The following is a 19,163-nucleotide window of genomic DNA, read 5'->3' as shown; positions in this document are numbered from 1 at the left end:
TATTCATGTATTGTTAACCGTTGTCACATGCTGCTTCGCGTCTCTTAATTATCTTATAACAGACCTTTGAGAAACACATTTGTAAATGAATACTCTATCTAATTTTAGACTTTTGATATCAAAAGTCTAAAATTACATAGAGTATTCATCACTACATATCATATATATGTATGATATTACTTTATACATATCATATATATGTATGATATGTATAAAGTACTATTATTCTGCAGGTGGCAATTCATGTATTTAATACTAACTTTCGCGTCTGTTTACACCTAGTCCCGGGTTATTTTTCTTAACTTTTTCATATTATTAAGTTGGTCATGGAAGAGGTACATTAAAGCTTTTACTCTATGAAATTGTTACTATATTAACGGCCATGAAAGAGATATTTATTATCTGTGGGTTCCAGCGAACGACAACATGTTAACGAGCACTTTGTATTTACATATTATCACTACTTCTGCGTAGTGTGAGGCTATTTTTGAAGCTTAATATATTTAACGTAAAAAACACGTTACCTCGCACTAATGTAGTGAACGAAGACAATTCCCTTCTATAAATATTGTTTGTCACTGAAAACGTGTTAAGCGTTAGTAGTTATTACTTAATGCATATAATTCGTATCATATAACCATTTAATATTTTGGCTACCTTACCTTTAATAAATTAGCTAGCTCATTTACTATTGGAAATTTAATTGAATATGAAAAATATTACATAACGTAATAAAAGTACTTAATTACAAATAGAAAGATATCACCGTGAAAAACTTCCTTCCGAAGTCACAACATAACAAAAGTCACACGGTTCTATTATTATCCGGCGAGCATCATCAATCAATCACCTGGCGTAGACGCTGCGGGCGGTTTTTGGGCGGTCGCGGCGGTGGGCGGGAGCCGCACCTGACACGCGCGGTGCTCAGTCTGCGCGCGCGTCTCCCACCGTGGACATCGCGCGCTCGTTTCGCATCGCGCTACCATGCCTCTGTTTTCTGAACACATCTCGAACATGTATTACAGCGGTTCGCCGTATTATACAAGTTCACCGTACGGTTATAACAGTTCGGTTTTACCTCTCGGTAATTCGTACAGTGCATCATATTTGAACTCAGGTGGTAACTACAGCAACCATTCCTCGCTCGGCAGTTATTCCCGCACACCTTTAACTTCACGATGGATTTCCGGTGTTGGCAGAAATTATTCTCCTATGCTCAGTACTATTTCCGAAAGATCGGCAGCGAGCCCTGCAAGAATAAATAGTCCTAGACGGATTCCTATTACAAAGAGAAGTTACGGTAGCTCTGGGTATATTACGCGTCCTATCAATATAAATACTGCGGATATTGATGTGTCAAAAGATAAGTATAGAAAAAAACCTGAAAGTCCTGTTACATCACTTCCACAGCGAAAGGAGAGTCCACGCAATGAAAAAGAAAAAGAAAATAGTCCATTCATGCCAAGAGTTGACGGTAAACCTGAAACCGGCATTGATTCGTCGCCAGGCGTGCCTCGAAGCACGATAAAACGCGGTAGAACAGTTGTTAGACTGCATACTATAAGAAGGAAAGACAGGGACTCACCACGAAAACCAGCTCAGTCGACACAGAACAACGATGTGGCAGAAAACTCTGAAAAGGCTTTTCAAAAAGAAACACAAGATCCGAAAAGTGTACCCCAAGAGTCAACTAGTTGGCGAGAAAGGCTTTCAGATGATTTAGTTTTTAAGGACAAGAAAATAAAAAAAACATTAGGAACAAAGCTTGCAGAAAAATTTATGGTTAGAGATATAAATAAAGAAGATACTCCTGAAAAAGAACCTACAGATATACCAGCGGAGTCCGAGGTATCTCAAAATTTACCTGTGACTCCTCTACCTGGTCCAAGTAAGTCACCAGATAGACGTTGCTCCATGGAAATATTAGCGGAACAAGCACAGCTACTCGATTCTTTAATAAGAAAAGAAAATCTTAGTATAGCCCCATTGGATCTAAGCAAAGTTGGCATTGAAAATGAATTGAAAAATAACGTGGTATCTTTTGGACCAATTAAGAGGAGAAAATCAAATGATAAACATAATCCTTTAAAAACAACTCAATCTGATCATTCTTTGCATGAGAGTCTTAAATCATTCAATACACAAGAAGATTATAGTAAAAATCTATCAAAAAAACGTAGTTTAAAGAAATCATCTTCTGGGGGTAGTATTTGTAGATTAGATTCCATTACAGAATTTCCAAAGGAGCCCCTGAATATTAATTTACCTGCGATTGACGAGACTAAAATAGAGGCCCCAGTTGTGAAGTCAAAACCAAAATTAAAAACAAAAATAACTGCGTCCGTGGAAGTGTCACCTCCGAAAAGTCCTTTGAAATTCAGAATAGATGATGTTATTGTAGAAGAAAAACCCCGTATTTTAAAAAAAGAGATTACATTTAGTAGCGAGGTGCATGAATCACCGACGCTAGTTGCAGCTCCATTGGAAAATGTAACTCACATTGAACCTAAAGAAGTTCATAAGAGTAAGAAAATACCGAAGAAAAAACTTCAATCAGAACTGCCATCTCCCGAACCGGAGGATGGTAATTTTTGGAACAAAATAGGGAAAAGAGAAACTGTTTATTTAATGAAAAGGAAGCAACATCTACAGGAGGCAAAAGAAAAACATAAACGACCTTTCATTTGGCTACCAGAAGAAGAATCTTTAAATGAAAATGAAGCAGAAGAAGATAAAGTTGATATACAAGATGATAGCAGTGCTGCAAAAACATTACCCATTAACGATAACATTATTTTAAAAAATGAGGGAAGTTCAACAACAATGAGCACAGAAATAAAAACGGCTGACCAATGCAATTTAATACAGAAAAATATTGACACTGATACTTTGATTAATAAGGATATTAAAACGTGTTCTTTAAAAGAGGAGGGTTCGTGTAATAGTAAAACAAAAGAAATATCTACGAAAGTAGATAGCCCAAAACAATCTTCTGAAAATATGCATGTTTTAAAAAATATACAGGTAAAGGAAAAAGATCATAAAGAAAATGATTTAATAAATAAAAAGTTATATGAGCCGCACGAATCTAAAAATACTGTAGTAAATAAAGAATTAAACAAGACATCTCAAAATGAAGATATATTAAAGAATAAGACTTTGTTACAAAATGAGCAGGAAAAAGTTATGGAAAATAAAGAAAATTCGCAAAAAATTGTATTGGAAGACAAGTTCATAAAGGACTTACCTGAAAAAGATCTTGCTTTGAAACATAATCAATTAATAGAGTTTAGTCAAGAAGACAATGGCTTAAAAAATACAGATACGAATGAATTATCTTATAAAAGAGACGAAATACCGCCAGTATGTTCTTTTACCGACACATCTGTTATTTCAAATCCATGCATTTTCGAACAAGAATCTGAAAATGAAACGAGTTTAAAAAACCAAAACCCAGTTAAAGAACAATATCATAGTGAAACTAAAAACATATACACTGAAAGTCATGAGAACGAAAACCATGCTGTAAAAGCTACCATTGGAAACGATGCTGATAGCATAGGCAAATTGATACAAAATGATAAGACTGAAGTTAAAGAAAAACAGAAATCTTTGAGTCCGAAGGAGGTAAAAACCAAGCCGACTCCGACGAAAATAAAAAGTTCCAAGAAAAAGGATTCTTCTAAAAAATCATCGTCAAACAAAATGTGTGAGAAGAAAAGCATTACAGTTAGCCTAGAGAATTCAACGAAAATATCAGAAATGAATACGGATAATATTGAAGTAAAAGTAATCGATTCTAAAATTAATGAGCAAGATGGCATAGTAGGAAATAAACAAAATACTCCTCTTAGTAAAACAGAACAAGACATAAAGCCGAGCGCAAACAGTGAAAAGGATAATACCAAGTTAGATTTGGAAAAAGTTCAAACATCTTTGTTATCAGACAATGATTTAAAAAATACAATGCAAGAACAGAAGGAATTGCCAGAGAGTAATTTAGAAGAAATAACTGGTTCCGAAGCCAACAGTTCAAATGACGCCAGTGTTTCAATTTCTAGTGGTATTCCTGAAATACAAACAGTTATAGGGTCTGAAAACATTCCAATAAACGAAGATATAAACAAATCAGATCGTAAAGTGCAAGAAGAGAAGAAAGCAGAAAATAATGTTAACGCAGAAACTACAATGAAAAAAGACGAAGAAGAAGCTGATAGACCTACTGTTAAAACTGTGGTAAAATTACCTGAACCTCCTAACGCAAAGAAACCTGTTAAACAAGAAGCGGCTTTAAGGCCTCTAATAGCGACTCCTCGCCCACTCCAAAAGCGAGCACCTCAAGTGATACATTCCTCAGAATCATCTGACTCATCAAGTGAAGATGAAACTTCTGATGAAGAGCATGACGAATGCGATGCAAGCGAAGATTCAGAAGAATTCTTCGAGTGTGAAGCTAATCCTGATGGTCGGACTTCCACCGGCTCTAACGACTCGGGATTCGATTCTTCTGCACCAACTTCGCCTGCAGGGTTTCAGCAAATTAGAAAAGGTAAATTATAAGGGACTCATTACCAGATATCGAGAGAAAAATAGTTAACACGATGTCACATATTACTTACAAATTCAATCAAACTAAAATATTATTATAAATAATAAGTATCACATGTAACACATGCATGATCGCTTGTGCATGGCTACGCATGTTATAACAACAACAACAAAAAATTCAAGCAACGCAGGTGGAAAATTCGCTTTCGTTGCGAGATATGCGGTTGTTTGTTTTAGACTGTGATGTAAACTGCCATCGGAAATGTGAAAAATTGACAGCAAATTTATGCGGTGTGAACCAGCGGCTCCTAGTAGAAGCTTTAGCCACTCGCACTGCCTCTAAAAAAGGTGGGTACAAACTGTATGATTTCATTGAACAATTTTACAAAAGTGAATATTTTCATTGTAAAATAGTGAATATTTTCATGTGAGCTTCAAAAACGTAAACGTCACTGTTAAATACGTCAGACGATTTGCTAAAAATAATGCCGCATTTTATTTTTTAAGAAGCAAACATATTTTTTTTCTTTTGATTATTTAACATTTTTGGATTCTTTATGACATTACTTCTCTATTTTCTTTCGAAAACCATGGAATCCCGGCGTAATCCAGATCAGGGTCTTTAAAAAACGGATTTTGACTTGAAACTTCTAAAAACAATAATTCTAAAGTTATTATACCAAATTGTGAGAGCATTCGACGTATTTGTTTATGTTGTGTTCTGCATTCAAGCGTGGGAGTAAGATGCGGTTGTCTGGATAGGGGCCAATCATTTGCTCACCTGTGTTGAATTTATAGCACCAATGCTGTCGAATTTAAAATGGACGGGTCAACAATGTGTCTATATTTACCGATTTATGTAAAATATAGACATCATACGACGCATGTTATAATTAGGTATATTGCTTCAAAAAATATCCAATGATTTAATATAGATTCAATAATTTCAAAAATTACCCAACTACTAATATTTATTATCGTCGGAATACTAAATCTTTTCTATTGGCGTGTGGGCACACTGTCCCTGTACCTGCGTGCTTCTGCGAGTTTAATGATTGAGATTTATGCGTGAAATGTCCACAATGCTACACCCAGCCGTCATTGCGTATATTTCATTTCGATCAGTCATCAACGTCAAGGTATTGATGACAGTCTTTATTCCCGTGACTATCGATGTAGAGCGATCTTTGAATTAAATTTGGCTGGGTTTCAAAAATTACTGTTTCGACGAATTTTTATTCCCATAAAGATTGCTTAGCATTGAATATCCTTGTGACGCTTTATGAAAATTTATTCTTCTATTCTTTGTTGGATATAAATTTAACGTCACTTATATAACGCTCGAACGCTATAAATTCTTGTTATCATATAAAAAGATATTATATCAAGGGGTAATTCATCCACAGTCGTTACTTCCTGAAAAAATACAAATAAACGTTTACGTAACCATAATTATTACTCCGGGTACTTTGTGCACAGTGGACATCTAAAAACGCATACATTCTTTTTTATATTTACACACCAATAAAATAATTTTAACATATTTTAAGTTACGATAAATTCTTTTAACGGTTTGGATTTGGAGTTATGTGTTATTGAATTACTTGTTGGCATCTTGTGTACATGTCCGTTGAGGTTTTTTGTTTTTGTCTACCTCAGTATATTTCGAATTTATGTTTCATATTATAACTAATTATTTGATCACAAAAAGAATGTTGTTTTAAAAATTGTTTGTGTCGACTGTGATGACAGAAGTAAAATAAACGAATTGAAAGGTTTTATGTTTTTAATGCGGCACATTTTTTTCTGTTTTGGGTATTTGTTAACCAAATCGATTTACCTATGTGTTATGATGCACAAAGTTAAACGTAGTAAGCACCATTAATATCATTTTTCAAAGTAACATCCTTTAGGCAAGATGTGGCCAAAGAGCGGATTATTTTACGTGACATACACAGGTGCAGATGTTCCTGGGACCTCAACGAGCGTTGCTGTCCACAACAATAACTCAACAGACATCTTAGAACAGGAGCTTGGTGAGAGCTTGTATGATATTATTATCTAATATGTTATTCTGCATGATCACGGGTTGTCTTTACTTTAGTATTTAAGTGGGATTAAGTAAATGTTTCTTGGTGTCGCTTTCTGCTGCTAACTTTCTGTAGTACACTCATCATTAATGGCTGCCATTTTCTAAGACTAGAATTAGAATTAAGTTCAATATGTCTACACAGATGTATATATTTTATATTTATTACGTGAATTGTAAGTATGAAAGGTGCTTGCACTTTAAAAATATCCAGTGTGAATTCTACATTGTCTTTGAGAATACAGGCCGAGGTTTAAATGTAAATCATAGCAGTTTTTAAAACTTTTAACTGTCTGGTGAAAACGGATATAGAGTAAATATAATACGACTTATCTAATATCTTAGTATCTTGCATATCGTTGTTTTTATTTACTTGTCTGTCTGCCACTGTTCCGCTCATGCTGCTGCTATGTGCTGCATTGTTGGCGACGAACAGTTACGAACATAGTTTTTTTATGATAATTGAAGCGGAAAAACATGTATTTTCCTCATAAGCTAATGTGAAAATAAAAAAGGTATTTCTTAGTCCCTAAATATTGTTGAGAAGTGTCGTTGATTTACAGTCAAACTTGTATTAGGTACCCACACACATTAATAATGTCTGCATGTGTATTTATTAATTTTATTACATTTATGATTTCGCAAACTTCATAAGTATAATAAATACTCATCTAAATTATTCATTTTATAAATGAGGAATATAAGTACACTTATTACTTTCGTTTTACTTTTCATAACGGAAAGTGCGGGCTATATCTGTTTTGCCAACAATTATATTGTTTATCAAGAAAAGAGGAAAAATATACCATGGCACAATTGGCAAATTACAATTTGAGTTCGGTATTCTAAAAATAAAGAATCTGAAAGCGCATTTACTTTCGGCGTTTCGAACGCACTGCAAGCTGCTCCACTTAGTTGCGCTTCCGCATACCACCTGCCTGTTTATAAAGCTCCGTCATTTATATTAATTTAACCAATAAGTAAATTAGTCTTATCCTATTTACGCGTCAAAACCTATTTGAGTCTCTCAAACGTCAAAATAATGAATGGTAATGTTATAAGTGTGCACTAAATTTGCCGCGGCTCGCTATAATGTTCCAGCCGGATAAGAGTAATTAATTATACCACAATATTATAAGCACTGTGATATATTTACTATTCTATATATACTTAAGTGGTAATAGGTTCTGTTTGTTTATATAACATAATGTCATCGTTAAAAAACATTACATATTTAGTGTGTTCGGACACTACCAAGTTTTCTACTTGATTTACAACATTATTAAACATGTATTCACACAAAGGTAAATAACCTTCTGTAAAAGCGTAAATATATCGAATGTACTGTAAAACTATGTAAGGCCTAACGTAATAACATGTCCATCTTGAGAGTTGTAAGATGAACTAAATGTTTAGTTAAATACAACTTTACTTAAATAAAACAAATTTATTGTACTATTTTTTATTGGGAAAGACACGAAGCCAACGTGAATCGTATTTTCTCGTAGTCACTAAAATAAACAATATTTACGTGTTTAACAAAATCTTTCAAGAACAAAATGTAACGTGAAAAAATAGACTTCCTCAAATAAAAATACGGTGCATTAAGAAATTCATAAATCAAACAACTCAAACGTTTGAAACTATTATTTTTCAGTATTAATTTTCAAAGCCGAAAGATACAAATGTTTACAAACTTCTGAACTTTGAAGGACTCTAGCCGCGTGAGATTAATCATAGGCCCTTCATTACACTTTTTACTATTAAAATAATTTGCACATACGTAATTTTGTAGATTTGATAGCCTAGACACTCTTCATATATTGTAGCGCCGATTCAGCCTACACGCGGCATAAATAACTTGAGGTTGACCTGTGAGACCTGTGAGGTTTTGGGTTCCCGCAATTGGAATGTGTTTTTTTATTTATTAAAACATTGACATCAATAATTATCTGACCATGAATATTGTGGTGGTTATCGTGATAGGTACACCCTCTACCATTGCAGGAGTCTGAATTAATAATAAAATAAGACAAACTATCCGTAAGAGCATCTACCTACTAAAAGCTCTTTCTCCTAATAATGGCGCGAGCTTATGAAATAATTATTTATATTTTAACACACATTGCGATCTTTGTCCACCATTTAATTTTGTATAAATTTATTTGGTTTTATATTTTCTCAATAAGTAACAATATCTCGTCCGTACACAGTTCTTTTTAATTAATTTTTACCTGCATTCTGCATGTCAACTTGTTTTATTGATAGTTTTGTATCTGTTCAACAGTAAAACTATAAGCAATAGGAATAAACACATACAGGCAGTAAAATGCTGGAAGAATAAGTGCAAAAGATGCTAAATCATTTGAGTTCCATTTTACAAATACGTGAAAATTAATTTCATATTAAAAGTTTTATGTCAAAGATACAATAAATTATATTGTAAGTATGGAACGCAGTGCTAAAAGCCCGATGAACTGTTACGCAATCATTTTGAATTGATGTGTATAAGTCGGAATATATTACAAGTAGTCTACAGGCAGCGATAATATATGGGACCATGAGTATTTAAATTACATTTGTTTTGCACTATGTTCTCCTTGAAGTTTTGTATTATTAGCCAATTTTTATTTTGTTTATTCTGTTTTTATATATACACTAGTAGGTGGATGCCACCACCAGCAATACGTATTTGGGATCTTTACGTGTATTGCTGAAAGTCAAGTTTTTTTCATTTCTTTTAACCACATTCGTTGGACAAACCGAATACTCCAGTAAATATTTCAATTGTAATAAGTATACATAATTATTAAGTATTTAAACTTTGTTCATCAATGGCGCTCGTGACCAATAAATCCTAGTGTACATAAGTAATGAAGTTCACAATTACCTGTCGCCAGAAAGTAATCATAATGAGGAGCACAATCATGGACACAATGTTTCTTATTGCAAAACACATCCCACGCTAAAATATTAAACACGTCTACTTTACGATTTCGTGACATTTAAATGCAAATATAAAACTAGGACGCTCATGAACTACTATATAATTGATGTACACAGTGACAATTAAAATCATCGCATACTAAAATTAATCGGTGATATAATTGCAGCAGCCATTGTTACAACAATGCCACTTTAACATTTGTTCACCTCTACATATCATAATATTATGCCGCGCATGTAGACATGACAAAATGTTTTTATAGAAATTTCGAGACTGTTTATGGAAGGCCCTCGTTTTTGTAGAGATCCCGATTATACCAAATTTAACCGCGTCGGCCTTGATATTGCTCTGTCTGAGCAAATATTTTTAGCGATGCTCGCGATCTCACACGAGGTGAAAGAGAATGTATATATCACACATACTGAACGCATATTATGTCATTCTATAATGTGGTCAAACGTGAATATGCGTGAAACGTAAACGTACCGCAATTTATAAGGTCGCGCATGCAAATGATCGATTACATCTAGTACAAGAATATTCTTGCAATTAGAAATGCTTCTTATATTAAATCTAAATCCAAACTGTCGAACACAAAGAGGGCAAGTATCAAGAGGAACTAAAAGATTTCTAGATTCACGAGATATGATTAAAAAATATTTCGTAAAAAATGTATACTCTTGAAGCATGTTTTAGCTTTATTTTTGTGTACGTAGATATCTGTGCATCTACTTTTACAGTTCAGTTGTATGAAAAGATGGAAATTAATTTTCAGTTTCAACGTAGAAAACATTTTTTATGTCTAAAAAATGACGCTTCATTCAAATTAATTTAGAAATATAAAATATAATAGAATGATAATAATTGGGTGTGCGACTTCATAAATACTGAAGATGTTTCAAAAAGCCCGTGTCGTCTGGACCGCATTAAAACAGAAAAGTAAATAAATGATTGTCTTGTTTATATTTCTTTTGATAAAACTGTGCTTATAATATTTCATATTTTAAAGTACCGTTGAACGTTAATTTGTAAGTGACCGGTTATACAACTGCAGGAATGATGAACCAAAAGGGATCAAAGTTATTGCGCACGAGTATTTGTATATCGATCCTAATTTCGCAGATGATGAACGCTAACGGCTTTCTACCAATAATTCGCTTATTATTACGCGGTATTTACCTAGCTAATAAAGTATGTAAATAAATTATGTTTAAATATGTAACAGATATAGCCTGCATTTAATATTTCGATATTTTTCTTTCTGTCTCTATAAACTTGGCCTGTTCATGAAAGCATTATTTTATAATTAAGATGTTAGTTAAATATAAGCGAATCGTAGTACTAATTATAATTGCATAATTAATTATAATTTTACAGAACAGTCTACAGCTTACGGCATCTTCCGTAAGACTGGGCGGTTTACTCCTCCGGCGCGGTCGATACCACGCTTCAGAAAATATACCATTGAAGATTTTCATTTCATCAAAGTTTTGGGCAAAGGCAGCTTTGGAAAGGTAAGAGAAATATAAATTCAAGTAGTGTTAAGATATGAAGATCCCTATTTTCTTTTTTATGTTCCCGTTTGTACAATTATTTCGTAACTATCTAGACCTAATACCTGTGTTCGTAATACATGCATTTACTAGGAAGATTTAAGGTAATGTTTATAGATGACACAAAGCAATTTAATTAAAATAAAATAAAATTTGTTATCAGCTTATTTTTCAAGTTTACTGTACTCTAAAATAATCCGTGATTTAAAATTAATTACTTACAACAAATTGTAAAACGTTTCTGTTTATATTCTTGGAGCCAAACCATCAAAATGATTTGGTGAGACTTTTATGTACTTCTTCTAACCGAAATCGATTTTATAATTGGTTTTTCTGTTTCGTCTTCTCCTTGAAGATTATGGAGAACGATCAGAGACTTTATTAAAACATATTATATTTTGTGTAACGCGGAAGTCATAGTTCGCTTAATATAACATTTTTATTTTAGACGACAATTATTGTTTTCGACTGACCGAAATACAATATAGAGTCGAGTGCCAGGCAGCATATCTGCATGCCGTTTACAATCCAATTCTTCGTATCATAATAATCTATAATAGAGTTCTGTTTAAAAAATCTGTATTACCTTACGCTCTTTTGTAACAGTTGGGAAAGGTAACACAGTGGCAAAAAGGACCTCATAAAAATAATTTATAGGTTTTATTTCGCATACTTTGTTATTAACGTTTAGGTACTGAGTATAAAAACGCAACGAAATGCATTGTGCCAAATTCATACAAAAAAAGGTAGGTGAAACAATTTGTAAAACAGAATATTTAAGCGATCTCACCATCCCGAAATAAACTAACATTGAGACAAGGGATATTGCCAAGAAAAAACTAAGAAACGATGATTTGCAACGAGCAAAGGGGATGAGTGTTTATCTGGTGAGAGACGCGTCTATAACTAATACAATTATTATGATAAACACCTCGGCTTCTTGACGTCTTACAAACAACAGCAGACCTCTTTTTACAGAAAACAGGTTGATCATATTTTTAATGGACTATAATGAAATTTTATAGTTTAAAACCAATATAATTTACTATCCTGACTGTGTTTTATTATTCAAAACAATTAGGATAATAATTTATCACTGTATTTAAAATATTTAGTATTCTTAAAATTCCATCCAAATGTGAATTAAAATTTAATTTATGGACAAAGAATATACCAAATATAAAGAATATAATAATATACCTTCACAAAGCATAATTCAAACACGCTGTTGGGTATTTCAATCAGTACAATAGAAAAAAAGAAAGCTTCACAGTTTATGTCTGTTGCAAATGAAAATTGTGTCAACGTTTCAAACTCAGCAATGAAAATAGAGTTTACTACCTGAACAATTCGAAAATAGAATCATAAGTAGGTCGGAATAGAATTCATAACTTTCTGATATAATTTTCACAAATATCACACAGACTTAGCTGAAGTACGTTGCAGATATCCCAAACAAAATGCAACACAACGCTTAATTTAATTGTGTCTATTAATACTGTTGAGCTTTTAAACTTTTGTGATGTAAGACGCTACGCTAGAGAATACAGGCCAGCCGAGCCGTTTGTTTTGACTCATGACGATAAAACATTATTAATGTGTCGGGTTCGCTACGAAATCACGATGTGATAGCTACGATGCTATGAACGATGACGCAAGTCGCATCAAAGACTAGAAATGTCAAACGATAATATTTTTATTTCCCTCATTGAGTACGATGAACTCGCGGCTCGTTGACTTTTTAAACCGATGTATTAGTATCAGTGCCATTATCCTTCACACGATCAAATGTTCGAGATCAGCCCGATAATAATTTAGTTTTGTGCGAAATAGCTTATTAATAAGGCATTTTAGTAATAACCACAAGATTTTACTTGGGTGTATGATCGAAGAGATTGTTTTTCTTCACGTCACGAAGAGCTTGTTTTATTGACCGTAACCCTTTATAATATGGCAAGCTGCCACCTGCAACGTCGTGTTATAGCCGCTGTGGTTCTACTGCCCTGCTGTCGTATCATCGTAATAGGTACATAGACTTACGCGGTTTATTTTCGGTGCCTACATCACTAGCCACCTTTCGAACGTCAGAAAACACGTGTCGTCGGCCTTCTTTTGAAACCATCGCCAATTTCAACGCAATTTATAGTCATTTACGGACCTGTACAATGTACATGTGCACATCTTTTTGTTTTTAAGAGAACGAGACAAATTGTACCGCTTTGTTCTCAACACTTCTCGGAAATGTTAAAGGAAAACAGGAAGAGAAATTCTTTTATTACATTGAGTTCATCGAACGTCATTTGTTATTGGAAAAATCTAAAAATAAATCTGTCAAATGAATTAATGTATATTTTGCGTAGCTTAAAATTACTGGTCTAATTATATTTATAATTAGTGATCATTCTTTGATTTTATTATAATAATAATTAATGTATCCCAATAGTGAAGTAGTAAGAATGATCGAAGCATCGCCGGAGCTAGTTGCGCCTTCCTGGTTTAGAAACGCTTGTCCTAATTGCCTTTGAGACTGGGCCAAGAATACAGAGAAAGCATGATATATTTTAGTTATAAAACAAACTCTTGTCGCACGGTTGCCTTAATGTTTCCTGGTATATTTATCATAACACAATATTCCCCGATTTGCTTTTTTAGCTTATGTATCTATTTGAAACAAATTAAAGAACTACAATAACCAGTAATGAATATTATCACGCATTTGCTTAAGGAACAGGTAATCGATTAATTTTACCATGATAGTGGTTCCACCTTATAATTCACACCTATGCGATGTTTTGTCTCTGACTTGTCGATTCTTTTTGGATAGCTCGATGTGTAAATTAAATGCCTGAATTCGTAGTTTGAAACTATAGACAGTTTATATTCGATTATCCCAGAAACACTCGTCGTCGGGACGAGCCAATGCAATGTGGCGATATTTTTATCGCATTTAGAATGGTCTCTAATTAGTCTATAATAGAATACAAAGTTTAAATGTACCTATCCATTAACCAACGATAGTTCTTGAATAAAATTTGTTTACCAAAAATGGTGATTTTACGTAGAAAGTTACCAGCTGCACATTCCAAATACGCTGCGGCTTAACTACTAGAGGGATTTATAATCTGTCTAAACGATTTTAAAAAAGAACATGCCTGCATTCTTATAAATATGTTTGTATGGACGTAATTTATTAGAAATTAACGAAGAGCGCCTAACTATAACCTGCCATGCGTAGGTTATTAACTGAAACACATGCCCTCCGACCAAATTGGTGATTTGACCGTAAAAACACATAAAAATAGATTAGTTTTGTAGCGAAATTGTAAAATACCCTTTAAAGTTTAGAGGAAGCAATAAAAGACGTCACATAAAACAGCTATATAGGTAATGTAATAAATAAATCTTTCCTTGTATCGTGATATAATGAGCTTTAATGTATATTTTCGAAGATAAAAAATAAGTAGTAATTATTAGTAAAAATTTACATTAATGCTGTCGTATGTTGTCTCTTGTCGATTTCAACAGAATGATGTATAGACATAGGATATGGTATACATATACATCTTTTAATTACAGCTGCCTTGCGTGTTGCGCTTAAACCGTGTAGTTACTGTTTATTTATTTTAACGGCGTTGTTCAAACACAACAGAAAAATATGTTTGTTTTTGTGTTTTCTGAAACGTCATTGTTTTTCTCTATGTTGTCTTTAGGTGTTGTTGGCCGAGCTACGTGACACAGAATATTATTACGCCGTGAAATGTCTGAAAAAGGATGTGGTATTGGAGGATGACGACGTTGAATGCACTCTGATTGAGAGAAAAGTTCTGGCACTTGGCACCAATCATCCCTATCTTTGTCATCTTTTCGCCACGTTCCAGACTGATGTAAGTAATAAAAAAAATACAAAACACATACTGAAATTCATTTAAGTTTTGTTCTATGTCTGTTCTTAGTGCCATAAATAATTAAGACATTAATTATGTTTATTATTGTAGGTCGAATTAAAATTTGGCACCATTACACCACATATAAGCTTTAAATTTGCCTACAATTTTGGTAAACGTGAAGGTGTAAATTTTTAGTATATTGATGAAAGTAACGCCCGATTAATCCATTTTCAACTCGATTTAACTTTACATCGTCTCGTCCTCATTTCTTATTTTATAAATTTCTAGATTTAACATAAATATGTTAGTAAATACTAACAATAATCATGGTTCTAATTTCAGTCCCATTTGTTCTTCGTAATGGAATACCTGAACGGTGGCGATCTGATGTTCCACATTCAACAAAGTGGCAGATTTCCTGAGGCACGGGCTAGGTTCTATGCAGCTGAAATCGTGTCGGGATTAAAGTTCTTGCATAAAAGGGGTATCATTTATAGGTAAGTTTCATCTAACTTTGTGAAATCAGTTATATTCTGGGCTCAAGTTTGCATTTAGGCAAACACAAATTGTATGAGTATTTTGACATAAGTTTTCTGGTAAAGTATTTTGTGACCAAAATGGCGATAGATCCTTCTTGTTCGTGTGCAAAAGAAGTAATAAGCGCAGGGAAACTGGTCGCACCATTACCTTCCCCTTCGGAGAAACTGACTTGAGCTTTAAAATGTGTTCTTACCTATCATTATAGATCGTGTACAACACACAACGTGTTATGTAATGTATTCGTTCGTCCTAAAATCTAAAAAATTGGGGGAAAATTTGATGTTTCCAGGGATCTAAAATTGGACAACATTCTATTGGACTTCGATGGTCATGTGCGCATAGCCGACTTCGGAATGTGCAAATTACAAATATATTTGGATAAAACAGCGGACACATTTTGCGGAACGCCAGATTACATGGCGCCAGAGGTAAATAGATCAAGATACTTTAACATTTACATACTTAGAAATTATCTTTACATTACACTTATAAGCAGTAATAGCAAAATGTAGCAAGCGAGAAATAAAAATACCCACAGATTCATACTTTATTTGAAATGCGAAAATAACTCTGTTTATCTGCTACGTTAACAGCTGATCTGATTTCTATTAAATTTAGTATGGACATAGTTTTATCTAGAAAGGACAATAAGTAGCTTTACTTATTGTCCAGGGTATTTATTATATAGCGGGACTTTTTTTCCAGAAAATTTTACCACGCAGGCGTGATCGCAAGAAAAACTAGTAATAAATAAATTCAAGCTACGCGTATTTTATAACCGTTAACTAGACAATTTTTTTGATTTACAGATAATTAAAGGATTGAAATACAACCAGACCGTGGACTGGTGGTCGTTCGGCGTCCTTCTGTACGAAATGTTGATCGGGCAGAGTCCGTTTAGCGGCTGCGACGAAGACGAACTGTTCTGGTCTATCTGTAATGAGATGCCATCTTACCCGCGCTTCCTCTCGCAAGAGGCGCTCACCATACTTACAAGAGTATGTCTAATTGAACTGAAAATTTGAGTAATTTCATAAAATGTTATGCCTATATTGCAGATTCGTTGTTTATTTGAATACAAGCAAATTTGTTTGTTACGCTTAAACAGATAGCCTTACTAAAATTGAATTTAAATGACCTATGTGCATATACTATATGTAATATGACAGGTAGAGAGTAGAGATCTGCCTCTACCTTTAAATAACAGTATGTTCCAAGATAATGCATTGCCCTCAGTGATTTAATTTATGCTGTCGTCTTATTGAATTATGTAAAAAATATAAAATTAAACTCCATTTACGTTATTTTAAAGTCTTTTTTGAAATTGCCTTAGTTATTGGATAAAGACGCGCGGTCGCGGCTGGGCGGCACGGAGTGCATGCACGGCGACATCAGGGAGCAAGCGTTCTTCCAGTCGATCCACTGGGACCGGCTCGAGAGACGAGATCTGGAGGCGCCATTCAGGCCTCGCGTGGTACGTATACCTGAAATTCCTTTTGCGTCCCAATTTTAGTTGTTAAAATGAGGTTTTATTTCTCTACAGTAATTCTGATATGAAACCAGAAGTCAATATACTGGGTTAGGTTATAAAAAACTTTTCATAATACGTAGTTACCTTTTTAATCATTATGTTACTAGTGGTCGTCCAGTGGTCGAAAATCGCCCGTCGAATGTACCATATTTGTAACACTTAATTTTGTTTTCTACTCTCCTCTATATGAACTTTAATTGCACCAAATCTGATACTCCTCCGTGTACGCAATGTACTTAATAAGGTGTACAAACTACAAAGGTTTCTTTATGTATTAGTATATAATGTAATGGAAAAATAATATAATGTGGATAGTCAAAATAAAACTAATATTTTACGTTCCGCTATTTTATAAAGCGTAGGGATAGAAGTGTTTCACACCCACACATTCGCCGCGAGCTATTTCGGTCACACGCAATAGAGAACTTCTCGCTACACGATAGGAGTTATGAGCGCTACAATTTTATTTCTATTAATTAATAATCGCATATAAAAATAACGTAGGTACATAAAGTTGTGTATAACATTGATAATTATAAAATAACAGTGTTTTTAATATGGAGGTAAAGAGCCTTATTTTAAACATAAAGGTGTTTAAATCTGGTATTAAAGTTTCCTATAATACAACCTATTAATTTCCACAGAGGCACCCGCTAGACACGCAGTATTTCGACCGAGCGTTCACAGGCGAACGTCCTCGTCTCACGGCAGTCGAGCCACACGTCCTGCGCTCCATGGACCAGGAGCCGTTCCGAGGATTCTCGTACACCAATCCCAATGCCACGGATCGCTAGAATCGACTCTAAGGCAACTTTGGTTCAAATTCTTCAGCGTTTTGGCGCTACGAATCTGTCTAGGAAGGAGAATTGAAGAAACGATCAGATGCGTGCATGTGTCTGTTATGTGTTTAGTAGACGGAGGTAATTGAAAATGAGGAAAATAGATAAACCAATGTAGTATGCAATGTGAAGGTTATTAACATTGTAGTAACTTGGTTGTTCAAAAAAAAAGTTTGTATATGCTAAATGCATTAGTTATGTTGACGGTTAGATAGTAAGTTTATGTGTCTGGTACACATTATATATAGTAGGTATCTAAGATGTAAAATATAACTTCTTATTTCTACAAGCTTATTAATACCTACCTAGTTTGTAATGTAGTCGGTCTGCAACAAGACGCTCTGGTAGCGTTAGAACTTTCATAATAATATACTTAGCAGTTACGTAATGTAAGATTAGCTTCTATAGTCTTTACATTACATAAGTAAGTGTTTCATAAATACTTTCACATGTTACATACAATTTGTTAGGTCTCTTATATTGGCAGTTATTTTTTGCGCTTATCGCATTGCCAATGACGTATCTCATTAATATAAATTAGTGATTTTTAGGTATGTATGTTTATTGTATTAATGTTTGTTTTACTATACCCATTTTTTTGGTAAATAAACCTTTATACAGCTGCTTTTATCAGCGTATTGTCTAATAATTTGTTAATACATATCCAAAATAAGTTCAAAGTAGTTAATTCGATTGTAAATCGTTTGTAATATACTTACTTAAATAAAAAAATTATAATATGATGTGTCTTTTTTTATTCTACAGCATTAAAAGTAGACAGTAGGATACTTACGTTTTCTTTTATTTATTATGGTGGGGTAAATCAAAAGGACAATACTTAAATAATTCAACAATTATTTTGATTGTAAAGAATTTTTGTGCCTATATTCTATATACTTGGAAAACACTTCCTTTTCCCTATTCCTGCTTCCTCCTGTGGAAGTTAGTTCGCTCTAAGTAATGTTAATAAAGAATTTATTAATACATATAGGTATATGTATTAATAAATTAGGCAGGTGCCTACTATAACATAGGTAAATCGAATAACATACTGCTCCTCCTCATCCATAACCTTCCATTCTGTTTGTTAGCTAGGGAGTTCAAGATGATGACGTACCTAGCCATTACGCTTGACTTGGTCCTTTGTATTTTACAAAAAAAATTGATAACACTTTGGCGACTCCACTACCTCGTTAACGTATTTCTCCTTACATAGTATATTACTTGAA

At 33.7% G+C, this 19,163-nt stretch overlaps 1 protein-coding gene across 3 annotated transcripts; it reads left to right on the top strand.

The window, feature by feature from the left end:
• The first annotated feature begins 876 nt into the window (after positions 1 to 876).
• On the top strand, positions 877 to 18,677 carry LOC115447524 (interaptin). Of its 3 annotated transcripts, XM_030174630.2 has the most exons (10): positions 877 to 4,549; positions 4,786 to 4,896; positions 6,507 to 6,584; positions 10,962 to 11,098; positions 14,848 to 15,021; positions 15,367 to 15,521; positions 15,854 to 15,992; positions 16,374 to 16,562; positions 16,898 to 17,038; positions 17,740 to 18,677. In XM_030174630.2, the coding sequence occupies exons 1-10, from the start codon at positions 985 to 987 to the stop codon at positions 17,887 to 17,889; spliced, it is 4,839 nt and encodes a 1,612-aa protein (XP_030030490.1). In that variant the 5' UTR covers positions 877 to 984; the 3' UTR covers positions 17,890 to 18,677. The 3 variants fall into 3 exon arrangements, with proteins under 3 accessions (XP_030030490.1, XP_030030491.1, XP_030030492.1); XM_030174631.2 differs by lacking the exon at positions 4,786 to 4,896; XM_030174632.2 differs by lacking the exons at positions 4,786 to 4,896; positions 6,507 to 6,584 and having other exon boundaries at positions 878 to 4,549.
• The last annotated feature ends 486 nt before the right edge of the window (positions 18,678 to 19,163 follow it).

This window comes from Manduca sexta, chromosome 26 (assembly GCF_014839805.1).
Source record: "Manduca sexta isolate Smith_Timp_Sample1 chromosome 26, JHU_Msex_v1.0, whole genome shotgun sequence".
Classification (NCBI taxonomy): domain Eukaryota; kingdom Metazoa; phylum Arthropoda; class Insecta; order Lepidoptera; family Sphingidae; genus Manduca; species Manduca sexta.
Note: the sequence above shows the minus strand (reverse complement) of the source record. Positions and strands in the feature narration are given on the sequence as shown.